Source organism: Ambystoma mexicanum, chromosome 5p, assembly GCF_040938575.1.
Source record: "Ambystoma mexicanum isolate Mex_15411 chromosome 5p, UKY_AmexF1_1, whole genome shotgun sequence".
Classification (NCBI taxonomy): domain Eukaryota; kingdom Metazoa; phylum Chordata; class Amphibia; order Caudata; family Ambystomatidae; genus Ambystoma; species Ambystoma mexicanum.
The window spans coordinates 279,274,183-279,300,553 of NC_090930.1; the positions used below are offsets into that span (position 1 = coordinate 279,274,183).

General features: G+C 47.4%; 1 protein-coding gene across 1 annotated transcript in view; it reads right to left on the reverse strand.

Annotated features, from left to right (window-relative positions):
• Window positions 1-1,442: 1,442 nt before the first annotated feature.
• SLC25A43 (solute carrier family 25 member 43) overlaps window positions 1,443-26,371 on the reverse strand; it is a 368,163-nt gene continuing 343,234 nt past the window's right edge. The window contains exon 5 of the mRNA XM_069612712.1: window positions 1,443-3,198. Coding sequence (XP_069468813.1) covers window positions 2,992-3,198 — 207 coding nt within the window. The 3' untranslated portion in view covers window positions 1,443-2,991. The remainder of the gene's footprint in view (window positions 3,199-26,371) is intronic.

The window sequence follows — 26,371 nt, forward strand, 5'->3', positions numbered from 1 at the left end:
ATGTCTGGATGTCTCAACCATAACACAGATTGGAGAGGGTTGCAACAGGAGTGTAGCTTAAGATAGTTGATAATGTGGTTAAGAGACTAGCATCTTCAATATTTTAGAGTGGTGGGGGTAGGAGAAAGGAAGGTCATTAAGTTGAAGGATATTAGGTGTAGGCAGTGTTTTTATTATGATATGACAGACTATTTTGTCACAGATTGGGAAGATGCCCACTGAGAGAGGTTAAAAAGGGCAGAATGGTGCAAGGAGGTGATGGGTGCAAGTTCCTAGATGGTTCTGGATGGAAATTGATCACAGGATGAAGGACAGAAGAAAGTGAGGTGGGAGGAGGAGGTAGAAGATGGCTGAGATAGGAGGGTGGCCATTGTTTCACACATATTGGTGATTTTAGAGAAGTAGAAGGCAAAGCCATCACCAGGTTAAAGGGACTATAGAGCATTTTTTAGGGGGGGGGAGAATGCAGGTTCATGGATAGTTAGCCTGGGTTCCAGCGGAGACAGATGATCTAAGATCAGTTTAATAAGAGCATTTTGTCAGAGTAAAGCTCAGTCATGGGTGCTCCACAGGAGGCACACGTCTTGCTCAGTATCTAGGAGAACACATGAAAGTTAGGATTCTAATGTTGGCAGTGCTCCCCGATTCATGCTGTTTTTCAGCTGGAGGTATACGAGACATCCCACCCGCCTCTAAACCCTTTCCTTTTTTGGCTTTAAGGCCAACTTACTGGACAGTGTGACCTCAACATATTCAAGGGCCAACCAAGTAATATTAAAAAAGGAGTTGCAGGCCAATGTATGCCAAATCAGGCAGCGTTGGGCAGTCACATGAATTAGACTTCATTTTATTTCCTGGACTCAATTTGTGGCTAGAATACATAAACTGAAAGGTTAAGGAGTTTGGAACTTCCTTGTCCCATTTATCAGGCACACAGAATATATCAACTGTATAACTCAATTGTTCAGTTTTTTCTTTGATCAGTTTCAATTTAACATCAAGTATACGAAGCTGGTATTCTTTATAGCACAATTTTGGAATAGATATGAGGCTTAACTAGTTCTCAGAACAAATGAACCTTTCCACTGTGCAGACAATGTGCTTCCAGGAACGGACACATTGTTAATATCACAGCTACTGGGTTACAGCAGGGTAGACACAACGGGTGTCCATAAAACGTGTGCAAATATCTGCCTTCTGAGAGCTGAAAAATACAAAACACTACAGACTTAAAGCAACCGTTCTTGATGCAAGATGTATGTAAAAATTAGCATCTGGATGTTGCCACATTTTGTGCAAAATTGATTTTCTACAAATGTTTCAATGGACAGTGTCTTTAAGACCAGCCATACAGCATTTTTTACAGTATAAAGATTGTAAGGCATATTACAATTTTGCATTCTTCAACCTATAATGATAAAGTAACTCTCTCTAGTTAGAACTTTGTTCACCTATTTGTTTTAATTGTATAATTCAGGAGAGATACAAAATTGACAAAAAGGCAGATAAAAACATTTTCGTCCAGTTGTAGACATTATTGTGTCTTAAGTAAAATCTCTGACTGTACATGGCTTCAAAATGTACATGTTACACCAATAAAAGGTATTTGTATAGGGCTTAATTCAAAAGTACAATATAACATGGTTTTTGTTACATCAATTTGCGAGACAGAGCTACATTAAAAACAAACCATCAAGAATTAACAGGACAATAGTTAAAACCTGTTAGTGATGAACAATTGGCATAATGGAATAAGTTTTAAAATGTTTCTCTTAATCCTGCTTTTTTGTCAACAAACTATATGAACAGGTTCTTTTTCAAGATGCTCTTTTTAAAAAAACTGATCCACGTTGGAAATTAACCTTAAATCAGACATACATATTTGGTGCATAATTATACACCCTTTCGGTTTTAACAGACAAAGTCAATAAGTTACAACCACATACGTAGAAATGATGCTGCGAAATACTGAACTTTGTTGAAAAACAGTTGGAGTGTTGAATAGATAAGCATATTCAACAACCCATATTCCGCAAACAGAGGCCATCCATGAGTTCCTTATAACAGGTGTCCCATGGCAGCTGGTGGAGCACAAAGTAAAGATCCACTGAATACTGTTAGGTTATGCCCATGGGATCACATACTAACCCTTTATCTGTTGAGGTGTTCCTGACCAAAGCATTCGCTTTTTATGGTTCTGTAGGTGCATACACTTTCCTCAAACTTATCCCACTCAGAATTGCCTGGTTTCTCACTTTCACAAAATGGCTACATACCACTAAAACTATAACATTAGCACTTCAGGTTTTGGAAGAAAGAACACACTTGGGAGCTTGTCATCCGCTAGTAATGGGCTAAATATGATATTGGAATAGAATAGCCATTCAGTCCCACGGATTCAAGACCACAAAAAAAATATTTCCAGTAGTTTAGTTTTTGAAATGTTACCTGCAAAACGGCTTTTTTGAGCATTTAACTAATAACAGTTCTTTTCATTGGAACAGCCCTGCTGGGAAGTATTGATTTCTTTTAAGAAATGAAACATTTCTTTAGGCTTACATTGCAGACCCTTCCCCCCCATTTTGTTTTACGATCCACAGATGCTTATTGAGTGCTCTCATGTCAAGGAGGCACCGAGACCTGAACCATATAAATTGTAGCTTGGCAGCAAATCCGACAATTTGGGATGTTGAACCAGATGTTGAACCATATTTAGGATGTGTCCTATATATTAAGCAGCTGAACCATAACCACAATGTTATAATTTAAGTGTCATGATGTTGCTGTTGTAAAACAATTGATCCTTTTATCTAAAAGGTTTCAGCAACGACAACTTATTTGACGAGCTAATACAAAATACTGTCACCTGCTCTGCAAAGTGCAGACATTGCTTTTTGTAGGAGTCGTCCAGGCGATTCTTTTTCCTTTAGGGCCCCTTGCCTGAAAAGGTGTCCCAGGCGTGAGCGTATGATGTGCTTACAGATCTCATCTTCAATTATTCAGAGTCGACTTCCTGGCTTCTACATTTTCTGTCCTGACAAATCTTCTTAATTCCCTTAGTTCCTGCGGTTGCAAACTCTGGTCTACACCTGGGGCCGGCTGGTAATTTAAAGGCGATACGATGTAACCATTTCTATAGAGACAGATCCGCTTACAAAATTCAAAGGTGCTGAACATTAGACCAAAGTAGGGAACAATCTGCAAAAGAGAAAAGTCAGATTATATATCAGAAAGATAAATGAGACATCTTTGCTAGCAAATAAAACATACATGCAGTTCTTGCTTTTAAAGGGTTCAATGACACATATATTTGTCACATGGAATTTAATGTTTGAGTCTTTACAGCATTGCATCATTGCTGTGTAACCAATTGTTTTTTAATTGTTATTTGGTTAACAAAGTAACCTTTAACAAAAGCATACAGATAAAAGCATAACATTATTACAGTACATTGCATTAATACCTTAATCCATTACATTACAAGAAGAACTGAAATAGATACCATAACCAAAAACTGAACTAAACAGCAATGTAAACATTTGAGTTACTCGTTCACCAAGTTCCAGAATTTCCTTTAAAAAGTGAATAGCTGCGACCATCCATTTATTATGACCATGAGAATTCATAATCAACTGCCACACTCTTTCCGTATTGAGCTAGGTATAATGATGGATAAGGTTGCCAAAATAAAACATACGCCTTTCCTCTAAGGTTCTACAATGCAGCAGCATGTGACACAGAGTTTCAACCTCTTCTGCCACTGTGCAAAAGCGACACAAGCTCGAGGATCTAGGGACTTTATTCCTGGCACCCAGAATTTCTTTTGTATAAATCAGATTTAACCGCAGCCTCATTGCCCTAGACTGACATAATCTGCTAGGTGACAATCCGATATTCTGGGCAAATTCCAAGTGGTCTGACAACCAGTAGGTCAGCATATAAACGATATGTTCTGACCTTACTGTTTGTGTCAATCCGGTCCCATTCACTGAGTCTCCTTTTTAGTCTAGTCAGATTCTGGCAAACTGTTTCTTTCGATATTCCATACCTTTCACAAATCAAGTAACACTCAATTACCCAGGCATTTAGAGCAGGCCAGAACTTCTTCTGCAGCAATTGCTTTAGCAGCCACCATACAGAGCCTTCTCTAGCACAGAGTATATTTCTCAATAGAGGCAGATTCTTCCAAACGAGATGCAATTCTATGGAAGAAAGGCCTAACTCATATCGTATGACTGCTGCAGAAACACCATTAGGGAGGCATAGTACCTTCCTCCAGAACATACCTTCCACAGCATCGCAATCCAGTAAAGTTGGAAGACCCCAATTCTCACCCCCATATGTAATGGATGGTAAAACCTTAGCTTTATAATATTTCAATACTGGGCTCTGGGAGAAATGACCAAACTTCTGGTTCATCGCACAAGCTTGAGTAGCCAGCATCAGCATTTTGGAACAATGGTATTTTCGAAACTCCATTTTGTTATGTAGCTCCTGTAATCTGCCACCCAGATAACAGAAGTTCGACACCTTTTCTAAGGGTGTACTGTTGATACTAAAGCAAAAATTGTTATATTTCTTCTTCATCCCTGGTCTGAATGTCAATATTTCAGATTTTCTTATATTGATACTTAGATGGTTCAGATCAGCACACTTAGCCAAGCTTGTTTTGCAACCCCATTGGGGTATAATCAAACAGAACTAGATCGTCTGCATAAAGTAAATAGTCCAAACTAGTATCTGCCAAGCTTGGCAAGAAGCTACGGATACCTTGAAAGATCTCATCCAGATCCGAGATAAAGTGGCTAAAGAATAGAAGGGCCAGTGCACAGCCTTGCTTCAGTCCACAATTAGTCATAATCAGTACTGACAATTTACACTGTGCGTTGAGGCGTACTTTAATAGTATTAGAGTGTAAAGCAATGAGAATCGCTAATAGATGGGTAAGACAACCCCATTTGACCATAAACAAGATCGATTTATGCTATCAAAAGCCATGGCAAAATAAACGCCATATAGTCGGGCCTCGACTTCAACCTCACTTCAGTTTTAAGCATCCCCAGGATAAAGATGTTGGCATTCCTGCCTGTCCCCTTCTGAAGCCTGTTTGAAGCGGGTCCAATCTACCTGCACCAGAGGCCCATGATAACTCGCTCAAAACTATGCTTGCATAGATTTTAGACGGGATATCTAAAAGTGCAATGGGCCTACAGTTAGCAGGGAGCCATGCTTGCCCCTTCTTAAAAATATCGGGACAATAATGGATTGAGTCCATGCTTCCGGCATGGTCGCTGCCAAGGTAATGGTTTGAAAAATTATACCCAGGTTTGTTTGACCCTTGGAGATTGAACGCCCTACTGCACTGAACTACGTGTTTGCTGCCGGCTGCCGGTTAAAGTAGTTGCTTCCACCATCCCCTGGACCATGCGCGGAGCACCTGCGTGGAGTCCGGCGTCGAATCCAGTCACTCGGCAGTCAACCATCTGTCATGAGTGGCAGTACCGACTGCCGGTCCTTTCTACGCTACTATGGCCAAAAAAACAGGAAGGAAGGATCTGCCAGAGGGCCTCACTCCAATGAATTGCGCAGCTAGTCTGCATAGTTTTCGCCTCACTGCCACCCGCTCCTCAACTGATTGCTGCACGTCTAAGGAAATGGTGGACCCACTGCAGCATAGCAGTTGATTGACGGCCATTGTAGGTAAGCATTTCTATCCCTCCGACTCCAGTGACGGCAGCCTGGAGGGATAACTGATCATACGACCCTGCTGGCAATGTTACATACCAAAATGATTTTTGTTGGAAGGGTACCTCATCACGAAGGAGGGAGCAGCTCAACAGGGAAGTATCAATCCCCCACAGGAGTTTTGTGGACCCCTGATCTAGATACATTTGCCAGAGGTTCACTGTAATGCAAATCATATGGCGGATTTATCAGGGGTTGTCCAAGCAAAATCACCTGTAAGATCGACTACCTCAGTCGTTCATCTAACAAAGGACACGGAACAGACGACCTTTAGAGAAGCCCAGGCTTCTGCCCTCAATCCTCTGCTTCCACTCACCCAGCATGAAGAGCGGATGACAGACCTGCAGGCGGGTGACCTGACGAGACCTTCCACGACTAGGAGTCTTAGTAAAAAAAAAAAATTGATTTATCCCCTTTTTAAATTGATTTATCCCCTTTTTGGAAAAAAACAAAAGCTGCAAACATTACTGATTGTGGAATCAACCCTACAGCGACCTGGGAATAACACCAGAAACTTCATTAAAAAACTGTTTTCCAATTAAAGAGGCTAAACGACAGGCCCCAAATAACAGGCACTACGTGTCTAATGCTATTCAAAGTGAGAAAGTCTTCCTAATGGGAAATGAAGAATTAACGCCATCACAACAAAGGGAGAACAATAGCCTCATGGAACTATCGACCTATTCATTTGAAGAGGCCGAAGAAGACATTCCTCCCCCAAGGGACGTGGATACATCAATGTGTATCTTAAGCGATGCCCGGCCTCATCAGCCGCCCTAGAAAAACCCTTGCAAAATCAGGAGGGTTCTAGTCAGCTAAACTCCCACAGGGCTTCCCAATTTCTAACCTTATCAGGAAAACGGAAACAGTTCATTAACACATTTCAAACGAAAAAGGGAACAATAAACAATGCCTCTCCTCCATCTAAGTGCTCTAAAAAACAGGTTAAATGTCCAACGCATTTTACCTCTGATCGAGTTCAAATTTTATGGAAAGAAGATAGAACATCTAAAACTAGGAAATCGTTTAGAATTGGAAGCCAAGAAAAGCCCAGATGGCACATTAACCCTCGGGCCAGCAAGCTATCGAGACAGCAAGATGGGTCGGAGAAGGATAATAAAAAATCTACCCTAATCAAATCGGAGGACATCCCCCGGAAAGAACATGCACAATGTGTAAGACTGGAAAGAGTGATTGACAAAGGGGATGGTCTTATTATAAACAGACAGAACGTGGTTATATTGTGTCACTGTATAACATCCCTTAAACACATCTCCACTGAAGAGATCACAATAAATGAATTCAGGAGAGAAGAAAGAGCTGATCTGATTCACATACATCTGAACTCACTGGCGGTTAAAAATCTGCTAATGTCAGCGGCTTCAAATTTTTTGGCTATGAGCTTTGACCTAACATAACTGTCAAAAAAGAAACCAATCGCACAGATTGTTAAGAGGAGAACGATCCAAGGTGTTGATCAGAAGACTAAGCAGTAGAGGGATTATGAGAAGCGCTGCGCTATCCTAAGCAGCGAAGCCTCGATGAGAAGAGACCATACTAAGGGACTAAGCAATTCATCAAGGAGAATTACTTTTGCAGATACATTATTTAAGAGGAACAAGCTCAACCTTACTTTTTTACGATTAACCGAGATACAGATTCTATTACGCGATAATTCGAGGCAAAATAAACATCTATGGTCGAGCTAAAAATGCCTGAAGATGACTGGACATGGCTACCAGGAGCCTTAGCCTGGAAGAAGAAGGATTAGCAAAGAACTACACCAAAGGCTGATGCAAAGGATCGCATTCTCGTTTCATGGAACACAAGGGGGTTTGCGCACCTAAGCCAGAAAGAAGCTTCACCGTGGAACGGGCTGGATTTCATATGTCTCCAGGAGACCTGGCTGAAAGAGGAACCAGTGCTTTATGGTTTCACAGCCGTGGTGAACCCAGCACTGAGAGGAGCCATAGGAAGACCAAGAGCAGGGCTTATCACTCTAACACACAAGCAGGTTACGACATGAGCCCCTATTTACAATACACCATACTCAGAAAGACGCATAAACGATCAACGAAAAGCCCCTTGTTTCAAAGGCACTTATCTCTCATTAATATATACTGGAGCGTAATGGAAGTGGATCCTAATATTATGAGAGACCAAATAGCAGAGGCCATCGATGTGGGCTATAGCTACGAAAATTCATCAATCTATGTGGCAATTTCAATATTCCCTATTCAGCTACCATCAAACAAAAGCAACCAACAAGAACGAAAGGCGATCTGGAGCACCTGAGGATACGCCTTTTTCACGACTTGATGCAGAGCCGTGATATGCACATGACAAATGGATACTTTGAGCATGATGTGATTTGCCATGCAACATGGAAGAGGATCGTATCTTCTTTTGTAATAGACTACATTTTCATTACCAGAGACCTGAACTCGAGCTTTAAGTGCCTGGAAGTTATTCCATTTGAGAAAAGCGGCCATAACTCGCTGAAACTAACTTGGGCTGACACCTGCTCTGACAGCCCATGGACATCTTTGGTTGCAGTAGAAGTGATTGGCACAGGAAACCGATTGAAAATGAATGCTGAGAGGATTGACCAAGTGGCCTGAACACTGATTAAAGCAAGTGAAAAACTGAATACTGATAGTGGTGCCACGGGGGCGGGTTATACAAATTTGCTGTCTATTTACTGAAGCAAGAGGAATCATAAGAATGTTAGCCAAAACCCAGAACATCTTCATTGACAACGAACTGTCACAAAAACGGAAAGAAACGAGACAAACTATAACGTTTCTGAGGAAATTCCCGACTACTTCACATGAGTTGACGTTAAACAAGCGAAATCACATTACAGATCCTGGTGTATCAATCAGAAACGCACTAGTACAAAAAGACACAGAAGTACTGCTGGCTTCCCTACAAGGGAAAAAGACGGCACATATGTGGTCCTTAATTAGATCGCTAAAGGATCGCCAACATCATCTCCAGTCATCGGGGGTGACTAAAGCATCATGGATAGCTTTCTATACCAAGCTCTTTGTAGAGCTTGAGCAGGAGCTACCGTCGGGGGAGAAGTTGGCTGAGTCGTGGCATTTAACGTATGATCAGGCAGACCGGATTCTTTTCATAAAAAGACTGAGCCCCTCAAGAGCACCAGGCCCAGGCAGGATATCGAATCAGGCACTGAAAGAAAACCCAGCTCAATGGGCTAATTTTGGATGCTATAATTCAAAACATCTTTAGTAAAAAACAGATCCCGGCACCTAGGTAGACCACTCATGTAATCCCCATATTAAAAAAACAGACATAGATCAGAGCCGGCGAACTATAGACCAATAGCCCTCCTTGATGTTATGGGTAAACTCTACGCCTCTCTGTTGCAAAAAGAATTGATCCTATGGCTGAACCTTACTGTCAAATACATAATTACACCTGGCGTTTGTCGACTTCTCGTAGGCCTTGGACAGCAATAACAGAAACCGATTATGGCAATAATTGGCAGAGAAAAAGTGCCCAGCTGATCTGCTAGATCAAATAAAAACTCTGTATTCTAATACTTCATCAGTGTGACTTAACACCGCTGGCCTATTTAGTGACAATTTATACACACAGAGGAGTGAAACAAGGTTGTGCCCTGTCCCCGGCCCTCTATAACTTCTACATCACCGATCTGGAAGAACATATGAACTCCATCCGTAGTTTTACACCTAAAGAGGGCTCAATGAAAGTAACCCATCTACTGTATGCCAATGACCTTGTTCTTTTAGACTACACTGAAATTTGTCCAGTAAAAGTTTTGAAACAATAGTTTAGAATGACAAATATTCTGAAACAAAAGTTTCGAAAAAAAAAGTTTCTAATGTATTTTTTTATATTAAAGGGTTTATTTTAAGTTTGTATGGTAAAATAAGTGTTTAAAAAAAAACAGAGGTTGGGGGGACCCCCCATGAAAAAAGAAAAGAAAAAAAGAAAACAAACTTTTTTTTTCGACACTTTTATGTTGGAACTTTTGTCATTCAAAACTATGACTGTCGAAACAGTCACTATGAACCCACTGAAATAGGTCTCCAAAGTCAACCTAAATGGTCTCCAGAGGTATGCAGAAATGAATAACCTAGAAATCAACACAAAAATAATGAAAATCCTTATCCTAAAAAAGGGCACTGAGGCGGAAAAAGAAGAAATTTAAATGGTACCTGAATGCCAACGAAATTGCAAAGATTTTGTTATTTAAATATTTGTGAATGACTATCTCCAGTAGCAGCACAGAAACCCATGCTGCCAAATCACTGGAACTCAAAGTAAAGACACTGGCGAGCCAAGCGCTGATCTTGAACAGGAAACATTGTAAATATTCATTGGTTCCCATATTAGAGTTTTACAAAGTGAAGGTAATTCTGACTCTAACCTACGGATCCGAAGTACTTCTTAACCTATTACCCAAATGGTGGGCCTTAACAGAAGGCTGTTTTTGTTAATGGCAGCTCAATGGAAGAAACTGAGCTAATACGCCAAATATCAGAGCAATTCGACAGTATCAATGTTGGAAGGGATTCAGCAGGGATTGCCGTAAGGCACGAACCCTACAATATTGACATGGGTAAAAGTGTGAAACATTACTTGTGGTTCTGGAAAGTCAACTGGGTGACTTACTCCTTGCTCCTTACTCCAGGCACAATAAAGAAAAAACATAGACAAAAGGACTGAATAAAGGTAACCACAATAGAGTAAATAGCTAAGTTTAAACACCAGGATTTTGCAGCAGAAACTAGAAAACTGGGATGGATTAAGCCATATCTAAAAAGATGCCCAAATCCAGGGCTACGTGCAACATTCATGAGAATTTGTTTCAATGTATGCAATACAGGGAAATTATCGCAGCCCGAGATCCCACTAAATCCAAAAGCTCCTCATGTAGTGCAACAAAGTGGACATGAAAGAAACACTCATGCATCTCTTCACCATTTGCCCTTTTTTCTCTGAGCAAAGGACACGTCGGTTTGGTCACTTTCTAACTGACTACAAGACAGTTACGGCAGAAGCTTGGTGGAAACATATATTAGGGGGCTCACAAACACCACTGATAATCACCACACCTGGTTTTTACAGGTCCGTTCTGGAACTAGCACTCGCTAAGAGCCCACGCGAAGATTTGGGAAAATTTAGGCTAGTCGATTATGCCATGAGGAGGTGGAAGAGTTTGTGAGTGAATTATAGGAGGAACTGTCACCTTGGCTAAAAGTTATACAGGGTAATTCATAGATTTCAGCGCAGAGGCAGCGCATGCGACCAGCGCAGAGAGGGATCGTGCGCCAGCGTGCACCAGCCGTGTGCGCTAAACAGCATTCTGGCGCACCGCATATTCATGGAATTCCAAAGGCAAAATGAGCCCTGGTGCAAAGAACATCCCACAGCGCCAGTTATGCCCCCAAGAACGCCCCTTGTGCAAGGAAAAGCCATCAAAATCCCCAATGCAGCGCAAAGGGCTGCGCTAACCCTGGACCAGCTCACTGGGCCGCTACCTTACAGGGCCGTTACACAGCAAACACCGAGCGGAGAATGTGTATTCCTGGGGTGCGCTGGAATTATCACACGCGATAGGCCTTGGCCGAGCGGGGTACGTGTATGACTGGGGTTCGCAGGGAGTTTCACACGCGGTAGGCCCTGTGCGAACAGGGTACGTGTATTTGGGGGTTACGCGGGGAGTTTCACACGCGATAGGCCTTGGCAGAGCGGGGTACGTGTATGACTGGGGTTCGCAGGGAGTTTCACATGCGATAGGCGTTGGCCGAGCGGGGTACGTGTATGACTGGGGTTAAGGGGGAGTTTCACACGCGATAGGCCCTGTGCAAGCAGGGTACGTGTATTTGGGGGATACACGGGGAGATTCACACGCGGTAGGCCCTGTGCGAGCGGGGTACGTGTATAACTGGGGTTCGCGGGGAGTTTCAAATGCAGTAGGCCCTTTGCGAGCAGGGTATGTGTATTTGGGGGGTACGCGGGGAGCTTCACACGGGATAGGCCTTGGCCAAGGGGGTACGTGTATGACTGGGGTTCGCGGGGAGTATCACATGCGATAGGGCTTGGCTGAGCAGGCTACGTGTATGACTGGGGTGCCCCAACGTGATTTGGCAGTGAGTGTCCTCCCAGGTGAGCCCTCACCACCCTCCCCAGGGCCTGCAGACAGCCCACACCACAGGGAACTACCGTGCACCCCTGGCCATGCCCCGCAGGCAGCCCATCCACCCTGGCCATGCCCCCCATCCAGGCCACAGTCACAATGCACAAGTGAGCACCGATTCATGTCCCCCTGCACCCCCCACCCAGCAGTGACCGGCACCTGCCAGCAGGCCCAGACTCATGTCCCCCTGCACCCCCCCCCCACCCAGCAGTGACAGGCACCTGCCAGCAGGCCCCGACACATGTCGCCCCCACCCACTCACTCACCCACCCACCAGTGATGGGCACCTGCCAGCAGGCCCAGACTCATGTCCCCCTGCACCCCCCCCCCACCCAGCAGTGACAGGCACCTGCCAGCAGGCCCTGACTCATGTCCCCCTGCACCCATCCACCCAGGCCCCGACTCATGTCCCCCTGCACACCCCCACCCAGCAGTGACGGGCACCTGCCAGCAGGCCCTGACACATGTCCCCCCCAAACCGTCATCATGATCCACAATCATGGCCCTTATGGCCACCCAAATTCCACGGCACCCCACCCCTGCCCAAAGAACCAAACAGTTATCACATCCACCCCACATTGAAATGGCCATTACATGATACAACCCAAATGGCAAGTATGTACATCAACACATGTCCGTCACACACACACAATGGGTGCCAGTGAATGTGAAAACCCACATCGTGACATGCCTGAAACCAATGAGAGAATGCCATACAAATGAAGTAAGAAACCAAAATGTATTACAAATAAAAGCAAGGAAATGGAAGAAACTCAAACAATCCAAAAATAAACAAAAGGCTACATGTCCAAAAAGAAAGAAAATACATGATTGCTGCATCAAAATAAATCCAAATGAACATTTCTCCAAAGGGCTCCTCCATCAAACAAGATCCAAAAGAAAAAAAAAATCCATTGCTCCATGGTAAGAAATGTAAAAAAAAATTAAATCCAAACCATTATTGAACTATATACAATTCCAAAATCCAGGGTCCATGAGCCCAACAACCCAAATGAAACCTACAAAAAAACCTACCTATTTAATAACTATATACAAACGGGTAGGGCATTGTCCAAGCACCCCAAAATAAATAAAAACAGAAATGAAACCTACCACTAACTAACTATATACAATGGCGGCGGGCAAGTCCTGTGGCTCACTCTGTGATCTTGCGGGCCAGGGCATCATCAAACTCCATGTCGATGTCCTGGAGGCGGGACTCTGTCCTGGCCCCGAGGTCTCGCAGGGATAACGCCATGTCCACCTCCAACTCCCTGCGAGTTGCCTCGAGGCATTCAGCCCGCCTCAACGCCCGACGCATTGAGAATTCCGCCCTGACCATGGTGAGCCGAGCCTCTTCCGCCTGCCGCCGCTCCGCAACTATACGCTGGCCCAACCGCCGCCACACGGAAGACACACCCATTCCAGGGCCCCCCTGCCCTCTGGCCGATGCCTGCCCCTCTGATGTTGATGGCCCCGAGCCATCATTGCTCCCACCTAGAGCCTGCTGCTGCTGTCCATGTGCCCTGTCCGATGATGCCTGCACATCCTCCATCTGCTGGTCTCCAGTTGTTGGGGTGTCCACCCCTGCTGGACCGCCGACTCACGACTGTGGCAGGGATGGGATCTCCATCAAGCTGACTGTTGGTCAGACCAGGTCCACAGGGGGCCCTGGTGGAATCCTGGCCGGAAGACGGCAGGGAGAACGACTGGCGCATAGTCTCCACAGAGGAGGAGAGGTCCGCCAGAGTGCGGGACACATGTATGAACCCACCGACCATGGCCCCTTGCTACAGTGTCACGTTGCCACGCAGCTCTTCGTGATGGCGTGTGTGCTCCCCCCAGGAAGCACGCACGTCATCACGAGTGTCACGTGTGCGCAACGCGACACCAATCAGGACGGAGTGCATACGGTCAGGGGTCCCCTCGTCCGCAGGTAGTGGAGAGCCAGATGACGTGGGCCTCCCCCCTACCTGCGGACGGGCCTGGGACGGGGCATCCCTGCTGGTGCATGGTGGTGTAGTCACAGGGTCAGGGACAGCGACATGCACAAGCCCCTCCGCGGTGACCTGTGCTGCCTCCTGACCCTGGACTGCACCACTTGCACCAGTGGTACTACCTCCACCAGGCCCCATGTGCGGCTCAGTAGCGGGCTCCTCCTCCTCTGTGGAGACCACCAACCTGGATGTCTCTGCACCGTCTTCCGCCATTGCAAGCCCCTGTGGGGGCTCACCCGGCCCTTCCGCTACAGCCGTAGTGGCAGACACAGCACCAGTCCCCTCGCTCCTGGATGATGCCAATTCCTGGGAGGGTGGCTGGGCCTTGCGTCGCCGCCCGGTGGAGGCATCCCCACCGCTTGGCTCCACAGCACCGTCTCTGCCCTCTTCTTCACTCGACGCTACATAGAGGGAGACATAGAACACAAGCATCAGGGCACTACCATGATGTCCCGGCGTACACACATCCATACATGGCCTATGTTACACATACATGCAAGTAGCTGACTACCAGCACACTGCAACATGTCCCGTTTCACACAGCAATGCATGGACACTTACTGCTCGACTCCAGATGGGTCTTCCTCCGAAGGATCTGGGCGTGGAGCGCTGGGCTTAGGCGTTCCAGGACCCTCATCTGGATGTTGCTCAGGTGGACCTGGTACCCCTTTGCATCCTCTCCCTTCACGAGGTGCCAGGCCTTGGTGAGGGTCCTGGATCTGAGGTCCTCCCAGCGCTTCTTGACGTGCTTGATGTCGCGGGTTACCACCCCCTCCCCGTTGATGGCAACCACGGCGTCCTCCCAGATCCTATCCCGTCCTTCCTTGTCGGGGCGCGGTGGTGTGAAGAGGGCATCATAATGCCCCAGGACATGCTCCACCAGGACACCAACTTCATCCTCACTGAAGCTGGTGGCCCTCTGCCTCTCTGGCTGGGGGCCGCCAGTGGTCTTGCATGGGGTTTGCCCCGACATGGCGACCCCGGAGGCAGGCGTGGGTGTGAGCAAGTGGGTCCTAGGGCTGGGCTCTGGAGCGATGGTATCCCAGTCGGGAGTCTTCTGTTCCAGCAGGGGTGGACACAGCAACTGGACCCCTGCAGATGGCTGATGTGCAGGCACCAAATAGCAGGGCACGTGGGCAGCAGGCAGGCAGCAGCAGATGGCAGGTGGGAGCGTGCTTTGGGCTCTTGAGGCAGGAAAATGGCCTTTTGGGCAGGAGCGTGGTCTTCCGTGTGTTTTCACGTGGCCAGCTTGATACGGAGTGATTTGGCACGTGAAAAAAGTGCACGTCAGCGTGTAATTCGAGGAAACGCCCTTAGCGCGTAAGCACGTCTGTGACGTTACGCGCGCGGGCGTTTCCCTCGTGACGGGTGCATAGTGATTCAGCACATGAAAAAACTGCACATCCGGGTGTGACTGCGTGTAATTGGAGGAAAGGGCCATAGCGCGTACGCGCGTAAGTGATGTCGCACGTGTGGGCTGGCTTAAAAGGTACGCGTAGGACGCAATTTTCTTGTACGTGCTTTTTGTGGAGAGCGAGTGGGTGAATTTTGTACTTCTTGTCGGTTCACATGCGATTACTTCACAACGTTTCCAGTTGGTACTCCCCGTTTCCTCAGACTGCGTTCTTTTCTTCTTTTGGCGCGTCTTTTTCAAGTTCTTTTTCAAGGCAGACGGTGAGTCGCGCATATACTTTTCAACTGTGGTTGCCCCCGTGTGTCGCGTACCCCTTCAGAGCTCATTGTAGGCTGCGTGTAACACGCGTACGCTTATTTTTGTGTTTCTGGGTGCCACAGCGTAGTGCGGGTTCATTTTTCCACGCACCTGGTCTACCGGGGGTTGCGTGCACGTGTACTTTTGTTTTAGGGGTGCCTGTGCGTTGCGTCACCCGTCATCTTCCCCCAGGGGTCACAGACAGCCTTGCTAGAGCACTAGGGTATGAATTCCATCTAGTACCCTACCCCTTTCACCCCAATTACCCCGGACAATTGTTTACTGCAACTCCCATACGCACAACAACATCAGTGCCATGGTTGGGAGGCGACCAAGCAGTAAGGGAGGCAAAGGTGGCCGATCTCAAAGAGGTGGGTGTGGTGGTCGGGGTAGGGGACGTGGCCAGGATTTGCAGGATGCCCCTAGAGCCCAGTGTGTGGAGGACCAATCAGGGCCACTTATGCGCCCCCCAAAATGGTTGTGGGAAACATAGCTGACACCATCCCAGCTCAGCCCTTGTTGGTCCGGCCAATTTTGTCAACAGAACCGGCACCGGATGACTCCCAGGCTGACTTCCAGGTCACCAAGTCTAAGCCACGTGTGGCGGTGAAAGTTGCTGTCACCAGGCCACGTGGATCTGGGGCAGCAATGTCATCTGCTGCCCCAAGTAGCCAGGGTGGGGAGGCTGCAAGGGCAGCTGCAGCTCAATCCACCCCAGCTCCGAGTCTCCCAGCCGGGACAGTGTCGGTCCAGGTCCATCACACCGATGTTGGCCCTGCCACCATCACCCTGCAGCCAATGCCTGCACCAGCACCTTTGGTCATTGTGCCTTTACAGGCTTCAAGTACCCAGTCCACCTGCTCTTCTGCCCCTACTGACCAGAGCGGCGTAAGCCACTCAGGATCCGCACCACCTTACAAGAAGAAGAAGAAGGGTGCTTTTGTACTACAGGCTGAGACCCCAGACACGGCTACACACTCTAGCTTCAATGACGCCGAACTTGATACACTTGTGGCCTATGAAATGGTGGTGACTGCAGGCTGCAAGACTACGCCTGCTCAACGTAGGGCCCACTGGCAGACCATCGCGGACCACATTAGTGCACTTGGATTTGTGTGGCGCACAGCTGATTATTGCTACAAGCGGTGGAATGACCTGCTACGCAGAGCAAAGAACAAGCAGGCTTCCAATCATGCCTCTACTCTGGTGACTGGCGGTGGGTCTCCACCAGAGGACGACCAACTCACTGAACATGAGTCTGTTGCTGGAACCTTCGTCACAGAGGAACAGATCCAAGGCGTGGGGGTTCCTACCAGATTATGAAGCATTGTCCGGTGAGTGCCCATGCATATGTGTGTAATCCATGTGTATGTTGCTTGGGTGTTATGATTGAGTGCCAGGTGAGGGTGTGTACTCATGAGTGGTATGGGTCACCCATGTGCTTCCTCCAAACCATACACCGGCCTTGCATTTGGGTATGACAGTATCCCTTCTGACCACAGTGGCCAATTAGCACAACATTACTGCAGTTGCCCTTGAAATGTCATCTTGCAACAACATTGTTCGGAATTTTCAGTGTTCATTCAGCCTGATTGTTTCAATCCTCCCATTTTTGCAACACATTTTTCTGCCCTAATGCCACATATGTGACATGCTTCTGTCCAATTTCCCACATTTATTACCATGTTATGGGAATGATTTGACCATTCAGGCTGATTGAGTAAGTGCCTGCTCAGATTCATTTTTGCGGCCTGTTTGAATGTGGAAAATGATTGTTGTTTCCTGTCATGTTGAAGTGACCAACCATTGATGTATCCATCTGCCTGCCATCACTGTATAATTGTACACTGGATGTGTTGCAGTGCGTGGCACATGCGTATTTTGTCACACTATTTTGCATTTTTCATCTCATCATGTCCATCTCATATGGGTGGGTAACAGTACTCATTCACTAACATATGGCTGTACTTGTCAAATGTACCATGGCTATGCTACATGCCATCTGTGTGCTGGCATGTGTCATGTATGTGTATTGGACATGCCACTCACAGGCTAATGTGTGATGCCAGTGCAATCCAGCATGCATCAAATGTGTTGCATTTCCATCTTGGAGTCCTCAGTGTCTGCTTTTTGCCTCCCCTTCAAACTCATTGACAGTGCATGCATGCCAGGATTATAGTCATGTGGGACATGTGTAATTCATGTACTGGATCTCTGGCTTGTCAGGCCTATGTGTGTGCTATGGTGCTCATGCCGGTTTCCATTTCTTGTCTTTCATGTCTTTGCAGGTGATGAGGCACTTGATGCTGTTGAGGTGGAGGAGATGGTGCAGACCCAGGAGGAATCTCAGCCACAACCGAGCACCAGTGGAGGACGTGGGGTGGTAGTGGGTGAAAACCCAATCCTCCTGCAGATCATACTGTCCACGGGTGTCTCTGGGTGCACCTCCCCAAACCTCTATAATTCAGGTGCTGAATCGGACAGTGAGACATATGTGGCATCGCAGGTGAGTGTTACTGGGAGGGATGCTGTTCTGTCCAACCCACCTGCACCAGGGGGAGACCCCTCTATGGGGATGTCAGTGTTGGTAACTCTGCCTTTGGCGGTTACGGATGCAGGGTCACGCCCCACAACATCTGATTCTGTCCCTGGGCCAGTAGATCAGAGGGGGAATGCAGTCCTGCAGCCTCAGGCAGTGCCAGCACAGCAAGGTGCAGATCGCCTTGCCCCAAACAGGTGTGGTGCCCGCCGACGCGGTGGCCGTACGCCACCAGGCAATACTGTATGGGAAAACTCCATTTACAGTATAGCAGCACAACAGGGAGCATCGGTTGAAATGACGGCTCAGGCAATGGATAGGGTGGCCACTTCCATTCTCCCCCCTGAAAGGCAGATGGAGCAACAACAGCAGGCAACAGACTCCATTTGCCAATCACACAGGGCAGACATGTTGGCGTCCAACAGGGACCGACGGGCGGCACACATGTTGGCGTCCAACAGGGACCGACGGGCGGCACTGGAGACTCTGCGCGAAGCCATATCTGTAGAGTCACAGGGCCACAGAGAAGGCCTGAGGTTAGAACTCCATTTCCTCAGGGAGACTCTGGGTGAACTTGAGGCTTCCCGAAATTTTAGGTCACAACAGCAGCTGGACCAGCTCACATGTTCACTCTCAGCAGAGCTCCAGGCAACCCGTGCGGAGATCCAGGCATCACGCGAGGCCATGCGGGTAGAAATGCAGGCTACCTGTGAGGTGCTGCATGGGGATCTCCGCACCATCATCCTCCATACCAGGGCGTTGCGTGGGCTGCCTCCCATAGCACAGCCACCTCCTGATGTAGCAGCAGAGGGTGAAGAGAGCGACAGCAGCTCTCCCACAATAGCGTAGCCGTGCAGGCCATGAGCCCATGGAGGCATTTTATTTTCCGCAACATCCCCGCATGTGGGTGTTGGTGTGCACCCTGTCCTCGAACCTCCTGGGTGCCCCCCCCCCGGTCCACACATGGCCATTTTTATTTTTTTAACAGTGTGTTGCCTTGTGTGGCTCCCGTGGGAATCCACTGTGTATTCCAGCTGGGCACATGCGGGTTTGTCCTGTCTTTGGCTTAGATGCTTGGGTTCCTGACACACACACCCCTCCTGCTTCCCCTTTCCATGGGCTTGCAAAGGGTGTGACCAAGTGACAGTAATTTACACAGTGACATTGGGCTCCCATGAGCTGTGTGGGCAGTCTGTAGTCAAAACTGTGTGTACATCCCTAGTGGGGATTGTTGTTGGATTGAACACTGCATGGTGTATTGATATGTGCTTGTGCATCCATGACTTTCTCCTTATTCACATGTACCTTCTTCATGTCTTCACAAGGCCGTCTCCTTTGCAGATGCAGTTCATGTTGTATGCAGGACACTGACACATTTGCCTGACAGCAACACACTGCAATTGGAAGGGGTCGATGCGCTGCCTTAGTCAGGTTGTGAGACTTGCACTACTTTGATTTTGTACTGTCGTATTTTGACACTGTTTCATCCTGTGTTGCTGTTCTGTGTTGCTGTTAAGTATTTGTTCATGTGTGCTGTTTCTTATTGATTACTGGGAGCATATTGTCTGTGGCCTGTTTACATTTGGAACAGTGCACTTTGTGACACTTGTGTCATGTGTTGTGCATTCATTTTGTTGCTTTCACATTGCATGACATGCCATGGTGTGTTGGGTAGCTGAGATGGGGAGGGGTTGGGCACTATTTTCATGTTGTATTTTTCAAGGGGGAAGTCATTCATGCAGCATGAATGTGTTTTTTGTCACACAGCATTGGTTGTCTTTAAGTAGGTAGGGATGCACACAATGTGACACTTCCAGGTGACCAATCTCAGGCTGGTATGGTTGTGACAGTTGACTGTCCCTTATGTCATCATCATTGATTGTCAGCTGGTATGTGCCAGGGCTGTGTGTAATCCACAGGGGTAGGATTTTAGGTGAAGTAATTAGCCACCAGCTGTGTACGGGCTGCCTCACCACGTGCCCTTTCACCTCCCATGCGCAGTGGCCGTGCATGTGGTTGGGGATGTGGGGGACCCCACCATGTCCACCGGCAGGCCCCGGCGGGTTGCAACGTTGTGCAGGCCACATGCTGCCACTATGATCCTGCACACTACTGGGGGCGCGTATAGCAGCTGCCCACCAGAGCGGTCAAGGGAGCGAAAGCGTGACTTCAGCACTCCGAATGTGCGCTCCACTATGCCCCGGGTTGCAATATGGGCTGTGTTGTATCTTACCTCAGGTGGTGTGGTGGGGTTCCAAATTGGCGTCATCATGTGGGTGCTCAGAGGGTAGGCACTGTCCCCTGGGGAGGTGATGATGGGTATCATTAGTGGGGTTGTGACATTACTCAGTATCTGACATGCATGCATGCATGTGCAGAGGCATTTATACTCACCAAGCAGCCATGTATCGCCATGCCGTCCAGCTTCTAGGTCCCGGTTTAGGGGTGACATTCTGAAAATGAAACTATCATGGGTGGACCCTGATAGTTGGCATATACTGAGGTGATGATTCCCTTGGCATCACATACTACCTGCACGTTGATGGAATGCCAGTGCTTGCAGTTTCTATAGATCTGCTCAGTTGCCCTGGGTGGACGTAGTGCCACATGGGTGCAATCAATGGCACCAAGCACTTTGGGGAAGTGTGCCACCCTGTAAAAGTCCTGGATGGCAGCCTGCCTTTCTGCAGGTGTTCTGGGCATGTATATGTGCCTGCGGACTGAGGAGCGTGCAGTCATGATGGCCAACACCTGGTGTAGGCAGCGTGACTGCGTGGCCTGTGACACCCCCCCAACTATGGCACTTGTCCGCTGAAATGAACTAGTGTCCAAGAAGTGCAGTACATTGAGCACCTTTTCCAAGGGGCTCAGTGCTGGGAGCAGAGGGTGGGTGATGTGAGGTCATCCTCCCACTCACTCACCAGGTCGAGTATTATGTGTGGTGGAAACCTGTACCTCCCATACACCTGGTCATCAGGCATCTCAAAAATGCTGGTCCTGGGTGTAAAAATTCAGGGCCTGGCTATCCTCCTCCTCCTGCGGTGTCCCACGACCACTGCTGCGAGGAATGGTATATTCATCATAGCGTCTGAGCTTGTTTGTTGTTTGCGCGCACTTTTATGCTGCGCGAGGCCACGTATGCCTGCTTCCTGCTGAAGTGCGTGTTTCCGGATTAGCGCGTCTTTTTTGGCGCACGCGTTTCCCCTGTTCGATTCCATGAATACGTGTTGTAGGCGCGTGTGTGGGCGTTGCAAGAATTTACCTCCTGTACTTCCCCCGTAACGCCCACATTTTCACGCGTTGTTCCCCATTCCGCGTGTTACGCCCTGTGTTCCGCCCACTTTTGTTGTGTGCGCTGCGCTATGTGCGCTTTCGCTGTGCACGCAGCGCACGCCGTTTGATGGCGTGTACTCCTGCGTGCACCACCCACGATTTCAGCGCACATCCCAGGATTTACACGCGCACGGACATGAATCGATGTGAGCGGCTTTGGCACGCTTGCGCTGCGATTTTCACGCTTGCGCTGCGATTTTCCGCGCACATTAATTCCATGAATCGGCCGGTTAATGTAAACTATGAAGCTATAATAAAAAAACTAAAAATAAAACAAATTACGCCCAGCATATGTGCCCCCAACTTGGGTTCAAGTTTCATAACTGCATTCGACAGGCCATCAGGCCCCGGTGCATGAGAATTCTTACTGCGCTTGATTAAAGCAACTAACTGATCAAGTGAACAAAACAGATGCCACAAGCCTGCTCCTGGTTCAGTGTAGCACCTTCCTCCCCCTTGTGCCCTTTATATATTTTTATGAAATGGTCAATACATCCTTTTCCCCCCAATAGGGTTAATCAGAGAGCTAGATCGTGGCGACACAAGGTTATTAATTGATCACCAAAAGCAGAACACATCTCTCGCACTAACCAGTTGCAGCATCTTTTGGGCATTGTTCAACAAAATTTCATATTTATAGAATCAGAGCCATTGCTTATAGTTCAACTTCAATATTTTTCTTTGTGCCTCTACTAGTGGCTGACAAAGTTGAAGGGCCCGTCTCAAATCCCTTTTTTCCAACAGTATGATCGGGTCAAGATCATGATTTCTTATGATTTTCCCCTCTAGTACTACGGGGAGGCATCACTTTGTAAACTTGCTCCAGGATGTCTTTATAGGGAATATCAGAGAGCGCCCGCTCCAACTTAGAAGGAGGAAAAAGACTCTATATAATGTCATGAAAATTCACCATATTGAACTTATTCCAACAGACCCTATTCTTACCCTGGGTAGCCACTAGTTCCTGATCGTAAAAGTGGCTAGGAAGTTCCTTTTTTGCCACCGTCAACCCCAGAACCAGGGGATGGTAGTCGCTAAGATCAGATTTTATTATCGTCATTGTGTCCACATTTTGCAGTATTTCAACTGAGACAAAGTAGTCCAGAATACTACTGGACGAACCTCGATGCCAAGTAGGATTACTGCCACCATGCCATTCAACATATTCAGATCCCAAGCACTAGCAAGCTCCAACCAGGAATTTCCCTGGTTCCTTGCCATAATATTACCACCTTACATACTCCGATCGCTAGACTCCAGACATATGGCATTAAGATCACCACATAACAAAATTGAGTTACTATTTTTAGCAGCTTGCCACTCATACAGTAAATCTTCAATCGTCCCAAGAAAACTTTCTTAAGTTATTGCATCGGAATTTCAATATAAATTTATTATCTGGGTTGAAGACATTTCATTATGCAGAGTATTTTCCCAAACCAGTTCCACTGCCTGAATAAAGACATTGGGGACAGCATAAGTAGTAGCAGTTATTCCAAAATAACTCAATGTCGACCAATAATACGGATGCTGGACTTCCTTTATCCCCTTTGTATGCCGGATTCAACAAGCAGTGACATCCATCCACACTCAGGGGTTCCAGGAGCCAGCACTCCTGTAGACAAAACATATCGGCTTCAAGAATCAGAGTAACACTTGCAGACAGGAAATTAACATAGCCCCTAGAGTTGCACGAGAGGCACTTGATCGTTGTAAAAGAAGCAGCCCTACTAGATTCGAGTTGCTAATGAGTATGCACATTCAAACAAGCCGCTACCCAATTCCAGTCCATACCATCCCTTGACTCCATATTGCCCATTAAATGGTTTATCGCGTGTTTACCAGCCCGACCATGCCCAGAACAATTAATAGAATTGGCTGAGGCTGGGGGGCTCTTATAACCTCCGATTGAAAATTGGGCTCAGAATTGACTGACAAAACAGGGGGATTAGAGCTTTGGACTGAACTTTGATGGGAAGTGATAGAAAAGCCCCAAGCCTCCAGTTGGGCCAAAGCAGTCAAAACAGAGTCCAAAACCAGCCGAGAAGCAAAGTGGAGAAATGACTATCGAGTCTCAGATTGTTCTAAAACTCCACCTGCTTAATATCAGCTGAACTCAGATGGGATGATGTAGGCACTTTGGTGAGCAATTTCAGTACTGCGGTCATATTCAGGATCAGTCGGACACAATCCTTCAACTCCCAAGATAAGAGAAGCTGCAAATTCGAGGAATCCTGTTTGGGGGGGGGACTGATAGCTCAATTGGATCCTTATTAACAAGTTTGGAACGACGTTCCTCCAATGTTAAAAAGGAGGGCGTTCTCCAATCACCCGCATGCTCACCAAAGGACTCCTGAGGACTCAACCTTCTTTCTTCCTGAGCAATGGGTGGATTCAAATTAACGTTCGTAGCTAGCGGGCAATGGGCAGTCACTGCATGAACTGGTGGGGCGGCCACAGACTGCAACGCCAGAGATCTAAAGACGCTTCCCACCAGGACAGGGGTGTTGGTTAAAGGGCTCCTTACGCCTCCTCCGGCCTCACTAATATTCAGTTGAAGAGCTTCAGTGGGGGACGGGGGGAAATAGCACCCCAAATTCATCACCAAACCAAATGGTAGGGTTTCTAGAAGGGTGATAAGTTGTACATCCAAAGCCACCAGAGAGGTCTGAGGTATTGCTTGACATGTTCTCGTGCCATGAGGGTCAAAGGGAAGGCAAGGCAACAACAGATTCTTGAGATATTTTCTTGAACCCCTACCAGCATTCCTATGAGCACCCTTACTGTTCTTGGATTTCTTTGTAGCCAGTAGCCTGCTTGAGGATGTCACTTGGTGTACCGACTGTTTTGCATCAAAGATTACAGGTACCTTCTTTGTCCTCCCTTTAGGGACTCCAAAGATTGCAAAAAGCATTTGAGATCCCTGGGGTGATGTGTCTATCTCCAACACCGAGGGGGCACTAACAGTCACATCCCCCCCTTCACAGAGGAGGGCCTCAGCTGTTTGCATAATGGTCGGATCAATATGTGCCGATGCCTCCACTATAACTCCCCTTGAGTCTTCAAAAAAGCTGTCCGCAGCCACATCCAAAGGCTGCAAACAGCATCCAGCTACCTCCTGGGCTTCAAGGGTACTGCTCACTTGAGGGATTAATGGCACCCCTATCAGGGCCTGCGTCCCCACTAGATCAGTGGGAAAGACTCTTCTCATAGCGTCAAACAGAGACCACTGCGGGTCTTTTAAAAAAAGATTCCACATAGGACGCTTTATCCATCAAGACAGACAGTAAATGAGTATTTGCTCGCACTGTGGTCGAGACCAGTTCCTGTTGGTCATATAATGCCTTTAAGTTCAATCATGAATTCTTATTCTGTCTCTCTCTCTCTCTCTCTCTCTCTCTCTCTCTCTCTCTCTCTCTCTCTCTCCCTCCGTGTCTCTCCCTCTCTCTCTGTCTCTCTCTCTGTCTCTCTCTCTCTCTGTCTCTCTGTCTCTCTGTGTCTCTCTCTCTCTCTCTCTCTCTCTCTCGCTCTGTGTCTCTCTCTCTCTTTCTCTCTCACATAACCCCACACTCTCCGGCAGCTGTTTCCTGTTGTTAAGACATTGACAGCTGATAGCTGGAAAGCGTTTACTGGGAGCTCAACCTCCTGGATCACTTGAGATGATGTTTCGGCGATCACCTAAGCAACGTTAGGACCGGAGTTCAAAGAGGCAGTTTTCCTTTGGTCAAGATCTGAGAGGTCGGAGAAGGAGGCGTTAACATTGTGAGCTATAAGATTTCCCGTTGCAGCAGGTCCGGGCACAGCAATCAGCGACAAAACAGCTCTGTCAAAGTAGGAATCAGGTTCTAGATCAATAATCAAGATTTCTTTATTTTTGGTAAGAAGAGCCAGAAGAAAGTCATTATCTGCCGGGATCACCTCTTAGATGGAACCCGGATCAATGAGAGGGCCAGCGGATGAGCATAACCCCCCCAATTATTTCATTCCGAAAGGAGAAAGATGGACAGTGAGATTTACCAAAGTGGAAAACCCTATCCCCTGCTGCATGCCTCGGAATCCCAGGCAGAGCTGACTTGGGGGGATTCCAAGGAGTGTATCACAGATGTTGGAGTTGAGATTGGAGGACGGGGTGGAAGCACACTTGCATCAAGGCCAGAGAGAAAAATAATGGAACTGCCTCAAATAACAAATTCCTCAATTGAGCCAGGGGTTACAACATTCCCTTATTCCTTCCACTCCTCGCCACAGTCATTCAGGCTAGGTTCCCAAAAGTTTGAGTTTTCAGGGATTCTCCAACCAAATCCAGGATGGACATGTTCATTGAAAGTCTGCCAATAACACTGGGTTTGCAGCATATGCCGACACCGGCTCAGGTAAGGGAGTGTAGAGCTCGCCCCCCATAAGGGGAGAGTTGCTTTCACTATTATATACAAAAGCCTGAGTTCTCGGCTCACAGAAGGAGCCTGGAGGAGGTAAAGTAATCAATGTCAGAGTGTCTGGGCCCGACTCGGGAAAGAGAGTGCCACTGAGCGTGTTCGTAAATCATAGGTAGCCATTTCAGGAGGAGCGGGGGGAGTTTCTCAAACAGATAGTGTTTTTCACTAAAACAACTTGCGGAGAATGGAGCTCTCACGTCCACACAGATGTACTCACGACAAGGACACAAGAAGAGCTTGGTCACATGCGACTCCCTGCTGCAAACTGCTGGTAACTGCAGACTTGCAGACTCCACGCCCTTCTCACGTTAGCATGTCAGAAATGGTAGACAGACTAACACAGGATCCTGCTTCACACTCGCACTGCACTACTCTGCCGGTAACTGCAGACTCGCAGACTCCAATTGTATTATATGC